Raw genomic sequence first — 14422 nt, 5'->3', positions numbered from 1 at the left:
AACTAGAAAACTACAAGAAAAAAAGTCAGCGTTGCTCATACGCAGCACAGACATTATCTTGAGCCGACATTGACATTTGGTCGCATTCACATTGACTTTGACATTACCCCATAACGTTTGGGGGCTTCGACCCTTAACCCTGCCACACCCCTAGCGAACGCACTTTAACCGCAGTCGGAGTTCCATTGATTGCAAAACGTTGTAAGTTTTGTGCAGAAAAGTTGTTCCTTGTGGTTTTGTGCGTTGGGGCATATGAAATGCAGCTTTCAATTCACACAGTCACCAATCGACGACAGCAGCGACAATAGAAAATGCGTTGATTTTGATTCGTTGCTGTCAATATAATGTGAAAACAATACGAATCAGGCAGCCAACGTTCTCGCCTTTGCATTTACCATGTGACGGCATTCAGAGTTGGTTTGCCCGCCCTTTGTTTCCAGTACATAAACCAAATGGGTCAATTGATTTCTGCTTATTGCATGCTAAGCTGCCATAAGATTTTACGTAGTTCACTTCATTCTTATTTTTTTCTTTCTTTTTGCCAGCACGATTGTTTAGCTGCCCTTTTGGCTGTGTATTGGTAAAATGTTTGCAATTGTTTCCCGTTCTGGTTTTCTCGTTTGTTATGTTATGTGTAAGTATTTCCATCAGCTGCAGACGTGAAAAGTTTTTCGGGTTTTTTTCTGCCTTGGTTCGCTAATTTCTTTGGCATTTTTGCTTTACGCAAGAATGAAGAAGTTTGCTCAATGGACTTATAAGTCATTTAACTTTATTAATCAGTGCCGCTTGAATGCTGCCTGAAAATAATCAACAAAGGGGAAGCGGGAACTGTTTTTCCTAGTTTTGAGTTGAAGCAACGATAATGCTATGAGCAAGTGCATAAAATCTATTGAAGCTCTGAAAATAAGTGCATAATTTTGTATAAATACTGTTCCCATTCATTTAAGTTAATAAGCTCAATGCTTCACTTTTAAAATGGTTGGAATCAGAGTTTATTCTGATAAATTCTGTTCATCTTGTTTTCAATACGTTCTTAGTTTTCTTGACCCATTTACTTTTAAAATCATTTTAATAATAAATAATTGATTATACAATACAATATTAATATAATAGATATGTAAATTGTAATCAACTTCCTTAGCCTAATTGTTACTTTACGGTTCTTCCGTTACCTTAAGCTTGCGTCTTTCTATGCAATTCACAATTTGTGGCACAGTTTTCAGACATGCCAACCTTCCATCCATATTTCAGCGCCATGAGTGTATTGAAGCTCCATTAGACCATTTCTTAAATTGCTTCAATTATCAAGGCAACTGCCTCAAAGGCCAAAACATCAAAAGCAACGAAACAAATTTATGTGTAGCCTACATTCAGGCGACCAAAACGTGAGCCAACCGCATAGAGAAAGAAATAGAGGTCGAGCGAGTAAAAGAGAGAGATATAGTCCCACGGCAGGCTGTCGAAAATAACTCAACTGTCAAAAATTTATGCCAAACACATACGCCCTCAAGCTCTTCAGAGCGTGAAACAGAGAGAAAGAGTATATTTGTGATTCGGAGAGAAAGAGAGAGATGTAGAGAAAGAGGGGCGATTGGTTTGACAGCAAAAGCGTCGCATATTTTCATTAGGCGACATAGATCAAAATTCACGCATGAATATGGACCTTTCATGTTGCTGACACGCGGCGCTCACATTGTCATTTCCCAGCCGAAAAGCTCGCACCAAATTTTCCGACGCTGACACACAAATCAAGTAAATTTCTTCACTGCTCGAAAGTGAAAAACTATGCAGCTATGAAGTTTATTAGCTCGAAGCAACTGCAAATCCGCCAAAGGAAAAGGTACAACTAAAATAGGCAAAGAGTTTCTGGTCACGTAAGGCTCATAAAGAATGCTTCTGTGGAATCATTTGCTGTGTGCGCCCGTCTTTTGTTTTATTTTTCGGTTCCTTATGGCTGGAAACTAGGCTACCCTAATAAGTTGCCTTGTTGTGTATCCTTGGCAAGTGGCCCAAATGCGGCTCGTAAATCTTATGGACATGGCTTTTAAAGCACTGAAAATTGTTGCTTTAACCCTTCAATAAGCAGCGCGCTTTCATTTATCATACACGTTGAGTGTTTTCTTACGCCTCTCTCGGCGCTTCTCAGTGCCTGACTGCGTGGCAACCTTTGCATTTGTAATAAAATTCATATGACTTTGGCGCATGTTTAACGTAAAACTGCCCGTTCAGCTACCCGCTGGCCCCACCGAATCAACAGCGGGCATCATTAGGCCTGAGCACGCACATTCCCGAGTCAGCCACGTTTCCCCGTCGTACTTGGCACTCCGTTTCCCCTCACATAGGGGGGCGCCACATGCAAAACGCCATGTGTGACATTTTTAGTACCAAACATTTGTTAGCGCACCGTAGACCCTCTGTCTCTCTCGTTCTTTTTGGCATGGGTACAGCTGGGGAAACCTCGCAGTCAACACGTACCAGGGCACCGTCGGGCGCATTCTCTTCTTCTGCCTCTGCCACAATCTCAATGTTGTTGGCATCGTCGTCGCCTGTCGCCTGTCGCTGGTCGTTTTTCTGTTGACTTTGCATAATTTTATTGCTTTTCTTTTATTTTTATGCGCTTTGCCTCGGCTCGATTTGCCTGCTGTTCCACTTTTACAGTCCCCCCAGTCCACGTGCTACCAGCCTTACCCACGCCCCTCTTTCTCCTAGGCGACATTGACATTATAATCAATATTTTTGTTACTTCACTCAAACATTTTGTTGTTACTTTTGGTTTGGTTATGTCGCAATTCCAGCTTTTGCTTACATCCTTGTTTGTTGTCACTGCAGGTCATTTGGACATTAGATTTTCCTTATAACTTACTGACCTTTGAGGTCATATGTATATGGTAGTATTAGAAGAAATTTCTCGTAATTTGTAGCTTGAGGTTTTATAATTTTCCACAAATTTTCCTGCTTTAATGCTGAAGTTATGCTCGCATCTCCTTATTGTTCCACAGAAACTACTCAATCACTTCAAACAGATGTTAGAATTTGTAGTTTAATTTATCGCTACACAAAAATATAAGTGCCAATGCAATTGATATATGCATTTCTTATAACGATTTCTATTATTCATTTTCTCTTAAAGGTCAGCCATTAAGCAATGAGAACCAAAACTTCGTATCTAAATTCTATTTTATAGCTTGTTTTCTTTCCGGCTGAGAGAAACTTTCGCAAGTTATTAAGCTTGACATTTTGTGGGCTTGTTTGGGTTTTTATTCTGTGGTGTCCATCCAAAGTTGTTTGTTTTTGTGGCACATTGTGTAAATGATTTTAGTGTGTCATAAAAATGTTTATTCTGAAATGTATGTGTGGGTGGAGTTTATTACGGGCAACAGTATTATGCATTATATATTCATGATCTCAGAGCTTGGGGTCAGCTTTGGGCATTCTAAATAATTACCAAAGTATTTCATTTTTATTTAAGTGCGTCGCGAATTTGTCATGTGTGCCCAGAAGATAAATCAGAAAATGCTTTTGGCCGACTTCACAACAGGCAAATAAATGTCAGCAAAATATAAAGCGGTCATAAGTTGTATCATTATTTTCCATAATTTACATAAGTATCTGCGCGGGTGTGTGTGTGTGTGTGCTTGTTGTGTTTCTGTGTGCGTATTTTAATTTATGTCATTTGTGTGTTTGCCTTGTTTTTGGCAGAAATGACATAAAGGCATTTAAACACGCCATAAAATAATTCATAATAATTTCCATGTACACAGGATACTGAAATACCGAGACGCCTTCGGCCCCGCCCTTCGATCATCAATGTAACCGTTTTTATGTGGCAGATTTTAATGCATGTTTCTTGTTTATCATTTTGAGTTAACATAAATAGCATGTGCGTTTTTGTTGCTGTGGCTGTTGATGGCTTAAATAATGTTTTACCTAAGGGCAGCGATAAGGTTAATACAAAGTCATGAAGTCGTCTGACGTAATTAAAATCCTTTTTGCCTTTTCTTGTAAGCAAGTTTATATGTTTGTATATCAGTTACAACATATGTGGCCTACAGCTTAAGATATAAACGTTGTATAGCCTACAATTCGAGTCATTTCCCTTTGGCTTAAACGCTTCTAAGCATAGAAAGGTTACATGTTGAACGAGCTAAAACTTTATACATACGTATATATTTTTCTTTATATTTTCTATTTAACGAGAATTTTCATTACATATTAACATAATCCAAATTACACAAACAATATATCAGATTAAATATGATCTTATTGACTTCTCTTAAATAGCAAATTTCCTTTTGCAAGCTTTAACAAATCGACTTTCTTTGCGCTTTTCATTTACCGCGCTTCTCTCCGATTTTCACGTACCTAACGAAGATGAAGTAATGCTGTCCGATATTGCTGTTTATTTTTAACAGGCTTGTTGTATAAAAGTTATGTGAAATTCTTTAACTTTATTTTCTTTTTCTAATTTCATGAATGCTAAACTATGGTTTTTATTTGTTTTTAATTTAATTTTAATTGGACATACCTGGCATGTTGTGGACCCACATTTCCCATATCATGAGCCGAACTAGCCGTAATTTGAAAGTCCGCAATGGCGCCAGATTCCATGCCCAAAGCCTGTTTGCAGGTGCCTGAAAATGATTATAATTTGGATATCAGTTGGTTTCGGTATCAGCAAAGATAGCTCCATTAATTTAGCGTACTCTCTCTCTCTCTCTCTCTCTCTCGCACGCTCTTGTTGCTTATGTTAATTAATTATGTGATGCGCTTTGGCCTGCAGCGCATTGCATAACGAGCGAGGCTAAAATTTCCACACCAACACGCCCACAAATTCAGGCAACTGGCACTTGAAAAATGGCACCCAATTAAAATGAAATATGTGTAAATATTATACATAATAAGCATAAATGTTGGGGCCAAAGAGAAAAGCTTGATTCAGAAATGAAATTAAAACAAATCAAAAATGCTATGCAACAGAATTTCTCACCTGTCAGGGGAAACGCATAAATTAATTAAACGAGAAACAAAGCAAATCAAATAACGAGCCAAGATGGCCAGAGAGAAAAGAAGATACAATCGGCAGACTCAATTTCCATTTACCATCAATCTGTGAGACTGCATGAAAAGCGCAATTATCATTTGGGCTCCACTTGTCGAATAGAGCAGCAGCAGCAGCAGCAGCAGCAGTGGCAGCAGCTGACGCTTCAAATGAAATTCCACTCAAGCGGCCAGCGGCCCCCAGGAGACCGCGAAAGGGTCATGAATAGGTCGTTGAGACGCCGTCATCAGCATCATCAACTGTTGTTCTTGGCAGCTCCAGCCAGGCAGACAAAAATATCAACAATATTATCATTCAGTGAATAATTAGATGCAATCAGTCAACGCTTAAGCACCATAAGTCAAAGCCAGCTGAGCCAAAGCAGGAAACTAGACAAAGGTCAGCCGCGGCGCACATTCTCCGCGTCCGAGCACTCAGCGAGCACCCAGTGAGCATACCCACTTGACAGCCCTATCGCACCATCTGCAGTTATAGATACTTTTACATCTTGTCGTCGTAGTTTCATTTTACTTGCAACACTGTTAGCAGCGCTTTTAACTCTTGGTCGTGCCTTCGTCCCATTTTGGTCTAGGTCTTGCTCTTTCACTTGGTGCTGGCAATTTTCAACTGCTTTCAATAGTTGGGTGGTTAGTAAAGTTTATCATTGTTTATAAAGCTTGGTGCAAAATATCATAAGTCCTAATATGGTACTTCAAGCTTAAATGGGTCGTAGAGAATTCTCATTCACAGTTCCAAATATTTTCGTCTTCTCTTTTGTCTAATTTAATTATGATAATTTTGTTGACAAATATATTTTGAAATAAAGATAGTTCGTTTTTATCCAGGACTTTGGCTTATTTTCTTTTCCATATCTTTATTCAGGTGCTTAATATACTCCCTATCAAACTTTCTAATTTCAACTTCTTTTATTATCTGCTCACAAACCTTTGGAGCTACTCCCCCGTCTATATCCACTGGGAAAGAACTTATGGGCCCGCTGGTTCTTGAGCATGTTCTGGCTTTTACCCAGCCCATCAGCAACGCACTGCACTAAAAACTCATTTAGCCAAAACGCAATTGCTTAATTATCCACAGACAGCAAAACTTTGTCAGTGCCCGTAAATTGTTGCAATCATTCAAGAAGAAGACCCCCTAAGAACCGCCTACCAGAGGCGAGGCCACAACTTACAGTTGGTAATATTTACATTACGCCCTGACATATTGCCGCTCATAAATTATTTTTAATTATTGAAAAATAAGTTGAAGAAAAACTATGTTGGGAGAACTGTTTCCCGTTGTCTGATCGATGGTCGCGCAGTTCTCTAGCTTTTCTATATAATGTGTGGGTAATCAATTATGATACTTAGTAGTACCTCCCTTCCCACTGCTCCTACCCAACCAAGAAGTGATGATTACAAAGCTGTGAAAACTATGCCAAATCAATGGCAATGGGCTGGAAATGGAGAAACGTTTTATTTACTGCATAAACAATGAATGAGCCCCAATGGGTGGTTCGGGTGCTAGATCCATTGAATTCAGCGAGTAGATGTGCTGCTCGCTTGCCCCTCTCGCGGCATGTAGAAAACTATTTCGCAAAACTCTGACGGCAAAATGCAAAACTACAAAGTGAAAAGTAAACAACGCACGGCGCAAACAACAGTGGTTGTTGCTGTTGTTAAAGTTGTTGTTTTGCTGGTAAAGTTTTGCGCAAAATAAATTGCACAAAATTTAATTAACTGCACTTGAGTGCGTAGCCGGGTATGTCCGCTGCAGTGCGTCCAAGCTGGCATCCGCACGCTCCCGTTTCGTGTGTGTGTGTGTGCTTGTGCTTGTGCTTGTGTGTTTTTTGCGATAATCATAATTCAAAGTTCTTTGGGTCCGGGCGTAAAGCAACACAAACAAACACCGCGCAACTTTATGAAATTGAAAATTGCACAAATTTTAGAGTTCAATGCAAGTCAAAGCGTGGTGCCAGCGGTTATGCGGGCAAGGGGGCCTGTAAGATTGGTTGGCTCATGAAATCGGTTTTCGGCAGCCATAATCCATGGCAGATTGTAAGCAAACATTTCAGATAGACTAGAGTGAGAAAGGGCATATTAATAGTAGCCACAGAGTGAGAAATGAAAAAACATACATATTCTCGAAGACTTTATTAGCATGGATCCTAGGGGGTTTGGCTTCAGAATTTTCAGCTCAATTAGTGTTTTCCCAACTAAGCGATATATATTTTGTGCTTTGGCAACATAAGAGAATGCATAATTGACATAGAAACTAATAAATTCGCTTGGAACTTCAATGCATATATTTTCTCTTGATAATTTTAATTTTTATAAATAATATCTATTTAAAACCGTTTCGCATTTCTATAAAATTTCTAAAATGTTATCGAACGTGATATTTGGATTTTGACAATATGTTTTTTTTAACATAAAACTCATTTTAAGTATGTTTATGTTGACCTTATTTGGTCTAGTATATGGCAGGGTATTTAATTGTCGGCTGTGCAAAATTGTATGTACTATATCTTTTTGTTTGAGCTGTCGGGCGGCTCAAAAGCGCCAAAAAGTTTGGGGCGCCTGGCATCAGTGGAAAACTGGGAGCAAACAGCGCCGCGACCGCGCGAGAAACGCGTTCAATGACGCGTATCTGTTGTCGGCGCTCATAAACAACAAAAGCAACAAGGCGTGCTTTATGAGCAGCGAACCCCACAACAATTCCAAGCCGTGGCTGTAGAGAACTTTTGGCTATGGTTCGTTAGGGCTGAAAGTGAGCGAGAGATTCGTGTAAAGCAATTTACGCACGCATTTTAATTGGGTTTCAATAAGCAAAAGTATCTAGCGGATGCAGCCATAAACAAAAGGCCCGGCTCGAATGCAATGCGCTGATTAATTATAAGTAGCCAAAATACAGCACAACACCAAAAACGAGCTGTGGAAATGGAAGTGGACGTGACAAATATCTAACACGCAACATTAAACAACAGCAACAATCGGCGATAGATACAGATACAGATACAGACACATACACGTATGTTAAACATTTTGTACGGCTCAGGCTAGATATGGCTATAAATTAACATAATTTATAAGCAAAGTATCTTAAATGCATGTCACCACATTTCGAACATTCACTTTTACGCTCTATCGCAGCGCACATAAATCCCAAAAAAAAAAAAAAAAAATGTGAGAGAAACAAGAAGAAAAATTATACTATAAGCAAAACATGTTCCATGTCGCTGTGCCTTGTCTCCTAATCGTCGCCAAGTTATCAGCGCGCGTTTGCACAGCCTTTTAATTTATCGACTGACCATGCAAAATCTGTTCCCTCTTGTGGGCAGCCGAGTGCCGGGTGCCAAGTACCCGAACAGAGATTGCTATTGAGACTGGGCCTGTGCCTGTGCCTGTGCCTGAGCCTATGCCGCATTTGGTGGGTGCTAAGGCTATTAATTGTTATTTAATTTTTTTCCGCACTGAGACATGCTTGTCAGTTCGGTTCGGTTTGGTTCGGTTCTTATCGCCGCTCTGCCATCAGCTATCGGCATGCAGCTGCAGGTCTTAAACCTGTAAGCAACATTAGCAACGGTCATAGGCCTGCAAGCCGTGAACGCCAGAGCTGTCAAAATATGTTTATCGCTGCATCTAAATACGTAAAATGAAATGTATCTCAAAAGGCTGTCATGTTATTTTGTATCCAAAGCGTTAAAAACACCAAAGGCATCAGCTGCACACAGTAGCCAAGCAACTAACTAACTTCAAATCTCCACTAAACTTAAGTGAGAAGTGGCTTATTCGCTTGGCGAAAGAAAAATGCAGTCTGCGTGTTTTAGAGCTTTTGCTAAAGTGTTTAGCTACAATGGCATTAGTTGAAAGACTTAAAGGCTTTAGATTCATTTTAAAACAGAGCTTGTAGCTATTAAAGTTTGTTTTATTATCTTGTGGCATTATTTAATTATTGAGTATTATTTTAATCAAGGTAAGGTTTTTAAGCTACGAAGATTTTCAACACATTACTTAAAGATTATTGTTATCAAAGGCTAAACATTCTGACTTAATTATAGTAAATGTACATTACGCAGTCGTTCGCAACTCTGAATGATTTGATGGGTAACTAGACTTTTAGCTGAATACCGCATACGAAAATGCACTTTATTTACTGGTCTATATTTTCTCTATAATTTCCGCTCGGTGGCATACAAGTTAGACGCAGCTAGTGTGGCAGCCGCCAGTCACTATTGGCAACGGCAATGCCCCCCGCCGCAGCTTTGTGTTGCATTTAGTTTTGATTGCCACCGTCGCGTTGGCTGTTGGTTGTTGGTTGGTGGCTGCATTTTAGTTGCATACATATTTTATGTGTTGCCTGCAAGCTGGCGGCCAGTGGGCCAAATTACATGGATTTCAGCATTTGCCGCTTGGCGTTTAGTTTATCGCGTTTGGCCACTGTTTTTTGGCCGACGTATCGTATCGTATCGCTGCCAGAGATGCCAAGCGACAACCGACAACCGACAACTGACAACATCTAAAGCCAATCCATATCAGGTTTTTTTCTTTCTGCTAGTCGCGGAAAGTGGTTTTTGAGAGATTCCGCTGGAACGGCGTGTGTGGGATTTTCATAGTGCGCTGGCTATTATAAGTCGCCCATTTGAGGCTAGAAAGTAAAAGTGCCTGGGTGTATATTGTATATCGTATATTGTGTAAATGGGCTACGGGGCTGGCCAAGCAATTAATTCGAAAATTGCTTTCGAGCGCTTTAAGCAGCCAAATTGCCTGTTAGTTGGGTGCGTTTTCAGTGCACCAAATTGTAAGCAATATGAATGGATTATGTGGCCTGTGTGTGGGTTATGATTGAGCTGAGACATTGAAATGAAAGACACTTCAAAGATTTTGGCAAGTGGCTGAAACAACATCTAAATTAACGTAAAGATTTGACTAATTGCAAGTGAAATTGTTCAAATAATTGTGTTAGTCATATTCAAACGTTTCGAAGTGCACAGCGCATAGAAATAATTTTTTATATAATTGTTTACATTTTATTTTGTACTGGGTCTAATACATGGGAGCAATCAGATCTAAAATTAATCTTCTTTCAGATAATAAATAAATGTACTCAAAAGTTCAATTTTCATTTTTAGTACTTACTTAATATGTTACCGATAATGTATAAAGAGAAATATTTAAAGCAAATGCCAATAGTTTCTTGTTAAAGAATCTTAGGTATGCACGATCCTGCCGACTTCAAGACAATATACAATTTGACCTCGAATTGTTAACTGTCGTACATAAATCTTTGGTGCGACCGTCGATATTGAGTGCAACATTTTGTGCGTGCACCATTTTTCGAAGGGGCATACGATTTCAATGCCAATCCCTACAAGCATTTAAAAAGACAACGGCAACGTTATCAATTTAAATAATATATACATATATATCTATATATGCTGTTTATATGCTGCGGTCATTTTTTATTTGCTCGCCGCGCAGCAATTCGAGCAACATTTCAACGCGCCTACGGTCAAATGAAATATGTCAGACATGCAGATATTTACGCATTTAAATAAATACTGGTTGCAGATACAGGCGACCGATTCGTAATCGAGCAAAACAGACCAAAGTAAACCGAAGAGACGACCGAATAACCAACCGACCGACAACATGATTTTCATTCAGATTCATTCATTTCCTGCTACTGACCTGGCCCGGTTATACACTATGCTTGAGGTACATTAACTTTGTGACTTTTAAAGCTGATTAAATAGCAAATTAACGAAAATGTTATTGAAATTTAGCATAAAGGTGTCTTAAATGGATTAAAGTAATACATTTTCAACAAGAATAAATATACAAAATTTCAAGATTCATTTGGGAAAAAATTGGTAAAGTGTAAAAGTGATATTTACAAATTAATTGATGGACCAGCAAGCAGGGTCTAATTAAAAAAACAAAATAAAATAAAAAAAAAAATAAATTATTTAAGTTAAAAGTATTTTATATTAAGCAACACCTATTTATAATAGTAATCGGTATCCTAAAATGTGAACACATTTGATTAAATTATTGTTTGGAGATTTAACCCAATTCTGAAATGATACGATATTTGCATACAAGTTTCCGAGTGTATATTAACTTCGATGATCCTTAATTGGTTATATCTTTGGCTTTAGCAAACAAGTTGCTCGCTAACGAGCCAGAGGCCCACAACAAGATAATTTGTTATGCTCAGCAGACGAATGGCACAGCAGCAGCAATAACAGTCAGCTGTGTGTGAGGGGGGCTGGGGTGAGTGCAGAAACAATGCCAGAGCTTCGCCAGCTGGCCGTGATGGACGCGACCACACACGTGAGCATTGGGAGCCACCGCCACGACGGAGCCAATCAGCAATGGTAATGAGCAGCGTCAAAGTTTAAGACCAAGACGCAGACAGGCAGGCAGGTTGGCAGGCAGTCCGGGCAGAGTCATCTATCAAAAGCACCGCTGCGGCTTCGATTTGGTCGAGCCAACTCAGCACCTAGCTAAATATGTGTGGGCACCCATACATACATACACATATACATACATATATATATACAAACTGTGTGCCTATCCCTAGCCAAACGGCTACCCATCATTTTTGCACCGCCTTGAGCCTGGCCTAGACCTAGGCCCAGGCTTATGTTTATTAATGACGACGTCGTCGTCGGCGCATCCTGGCGCTTTGCGTAAATTTCTGTAATTGGTTGTGGTTGAGCGGGTCCTGCACCCGCTTTCGTTCCCACTCCCGCTTCTATTCCCGCTCCTGCTTAACAGTTATTAGTTACGGTTTGGGTTATTGGGAAACACTTGAGCGTCAGGATGTTTGAATTCTGTCTTGTTTCGGTCCTGTGCTCCCCCAATACCTTTGCGGTTGATTGATTTCTATGTTGATTGCTGAATGCAAATGCAAATTTGTGGACTGTGGCTTCAGTTGCCCCACCTCAACTAATAGTATTTAGTAAATGGTCGTGAGTCTGGGCGAGCTGTTGCATTCCATGCAATGAAGCCGAACGATCTTTAGGGTTGATGTTTGCAGTTGGTATTTCGGTTCTTGAACTCCGCCAGGAGGCGTATCTCAAGCTCTACTTCGTTCAAGTGTATTCATGCAAAACAAAATATACCTGATAACATTTTTACCTCGTATGTATATCTCTTATTTTGCCTATATGTATATACATAATGTATTGTTCAGTTTTGATCCATCCAACTAAGTATGGCAACAAATTCATTTCCAATTGGCTTTGTTACATATACCCGAAATATTTTCCATAATATTTCTTTGTACCTTTTTGTGCCCTTTTATATTTTGAACAAGTTTTTTTTTCCTTTAAAAAAAATGTTTTTTTTTTGTGTGTGCGAGCGCGTGTTATCGAAATAAAAATGCATAAATTTTATGTCATGGGAACTGAACAGACGGTATTTGTGCTCAGCGGCCATGTGAGAGAAGGTAGCCGGCATGAAAAGCGTCAATGGGGTCTGGGGATCGGAATTGGTCAAAACAGTTAAATTGTGTATCAATGTGGAAGTTTTGTGCTGCATATACTATATAAAAAATGAGCATATGTGATGAATATTTAATAAACAAATACAAATACGAAATAATCGTTTTAGATTTCATATATATAAATGCAAAATGAGTCAAAGGTGAATTTTTAAAAATATTTTTTTGGTGTCTATGACTGATGATGCTTGAGTTCAAAAAACAAAAACATGAAATGTGAAATTGTGAATTTATTGAATTTTTAATAGTCATTTAAACAAATGTTCCTTTTGTTATTGATATTAGAGGTAGAAGAGGAATTTTCAGGATACTTTGCTATAATATTAATACCTATTAATCTCGATACCTTTCGGTTCTTTAAAAGAAAGTTAATTAATTTTTGCATATAAACAAACTTTTCTCACAAGTATGTAAATATGCAATGATTCTTATTGAAGGGAACTGAATTTATTTTCTCTCCTTCTTCTTCTTAAGGTACTCCACCTTGCGAATTTTAAAGATAAATTGACATACTGGCTAGGTAATTTGGTATTGTAATGCAGCTCATTTACTTACCAATTTCCAATGCTGCCACGCCCACAGCTGAGCCTGCTGGGCTGCCCACAGTAGCTGCCTCTGCAGTAATGCCCGTGGCACTGGGTCCGCTCAATAAAATCAAAGTCAATGTCAGCCAGCATAAAGTTTTATTGTTATTAACACCATGACGCTGAATGAGGCAATAACTTTTTAAATAATTTGTTGCAAAAGGCCAGCAGCTGTTGTACTCGAGCTGACGTCCACGGAATGCGGCCCTTCCAATTTCGCCGGGCCAATCAATAGAAAAATGTTGATGCTTCGGTTCGCGCTCCGAAGGAGGCGAATTCAATTTCAGTAATTTTATCGCAGGCATTTTGACTTTTGTTCGGTTGTTGTTTTATATATATATATATATATATTTTTTTTTTTTGTTGTTTTTCACACGTTCCGAGATTTCATCCAAGCTTCGCCCATTTTACGCTGCAATTACACAAAATGCAAGAGAAAATGTTGAAAAATTGTAAAAAATGTAGCATAATTGTCGAGACATTTTTTAAATGTTGCAACTTAATTGGCGTGCCTTTAAGAATGTCAGACAGACAGGCTGGCAGGCCAGCCCAATTGCTGGTTCACTGTTTCTATACCATCCACTGCGCCCTCTAAATACATCATTGTCAGCAAATTAATGTGACGTGACCTTGCAAACTGTCGCGTTTTTGTCACATGACAGCAAGTCATGTGGCAGTTGCTGGCAACAGTCGCTGCCAACGTTGCGCAGTTCCTCGGCACGATTTTCTGAACTCTGAGCAAACAAAATTTATGTAAAATGTCAGTCCTAAAGCCCCTACTCTCTCTCTCCCAGCTCAGCGATATGCCAAAACGTGTCAAAATACAAAAATATAAACAGCGCGAAAAACTCAACGAAAATGCTGGGCCCCGGCCAAGGGGACGTGCGACGGCATCAGTCTGATGTTTGCCCTTTAGGCAGCCGGAAATGCGACAAAAACAACAACAACAACAAGGACTGCAACAACTAAGGACCGTGCCAAGTTTTAAGCAGCCAAAATTAAAGTTGGCAAAAGTCTACACGCGATAGTCAAATTTATTGCAAGCACTGTAACTGTTGACATCAGGAGAAACCAGTGAAAGTTGTAGAAATCAAAGGCCACTTCGTATTAAATATAAAACCTAAATCAAACCTGTCTAATTGGCTGGGAGGTTGAAGGTACTCAGAGTTTGCAAAAGACTTTAAATATTAAAAATAGGTAAGGAAAAAGATCTATTAAATTATTTTGAGACCCGGGTTTGTTTTTGGTTTAGCGCAAGTGCCAGATACATGAGGCATACTGTAGAATAGGTCGT

At 39.2% G+C, this 14422-nt stretch overlaps 1 protein-coding gene across 2 annotated transcripts in view; it reads right to left on the bottom strand.

Annotated features, from left to right (window-relative positions):
• Ddr (discoidin domain-containing receptor 2) overlaps positions 1-14422 on the bottom strand; it is a 133948-nt gene that overhangs the window by 84569 nt on the left and 34957 nt on the right. For both annotated transcript variants that reach the window (XM_032437903.2, XM_002051307.4), the window contains exons 2-3: positions 13100-13540; positions 4526-4631 (exon numbers count right to left, since the gene is read on the bottom strand). In XM_032437903.2, the coding sequence (XP_032293794.1) occupies positions 4526-4631; positions 13100-13433 (440 nt within the window). In that variant the 5' untranslated portion in view covers positions 13434-13540. The remainder of the gene's footprint in view (positions 1-4525; positions 4632-13099; positions 13541-14422) is intronic.

This window comes from Drosophila virilis, chromosome 4 (genome assembly GCF_030788295.1).
Source record: "Drosophila virilis strain 15010-1051.87 chromosome 4, Dvir_AGI_RSII-ME, whole genome shotgun sequence".
Taxonomy (NCBI): Eukaryota; Metazoa; Arthropoda; class Insecta; order Diptera; family Drosophilidae; genus Drosophila; species Drosophila virilis.
This window is presented reverse-complemented; position numbering and strand designations above follow the sequence as displayed.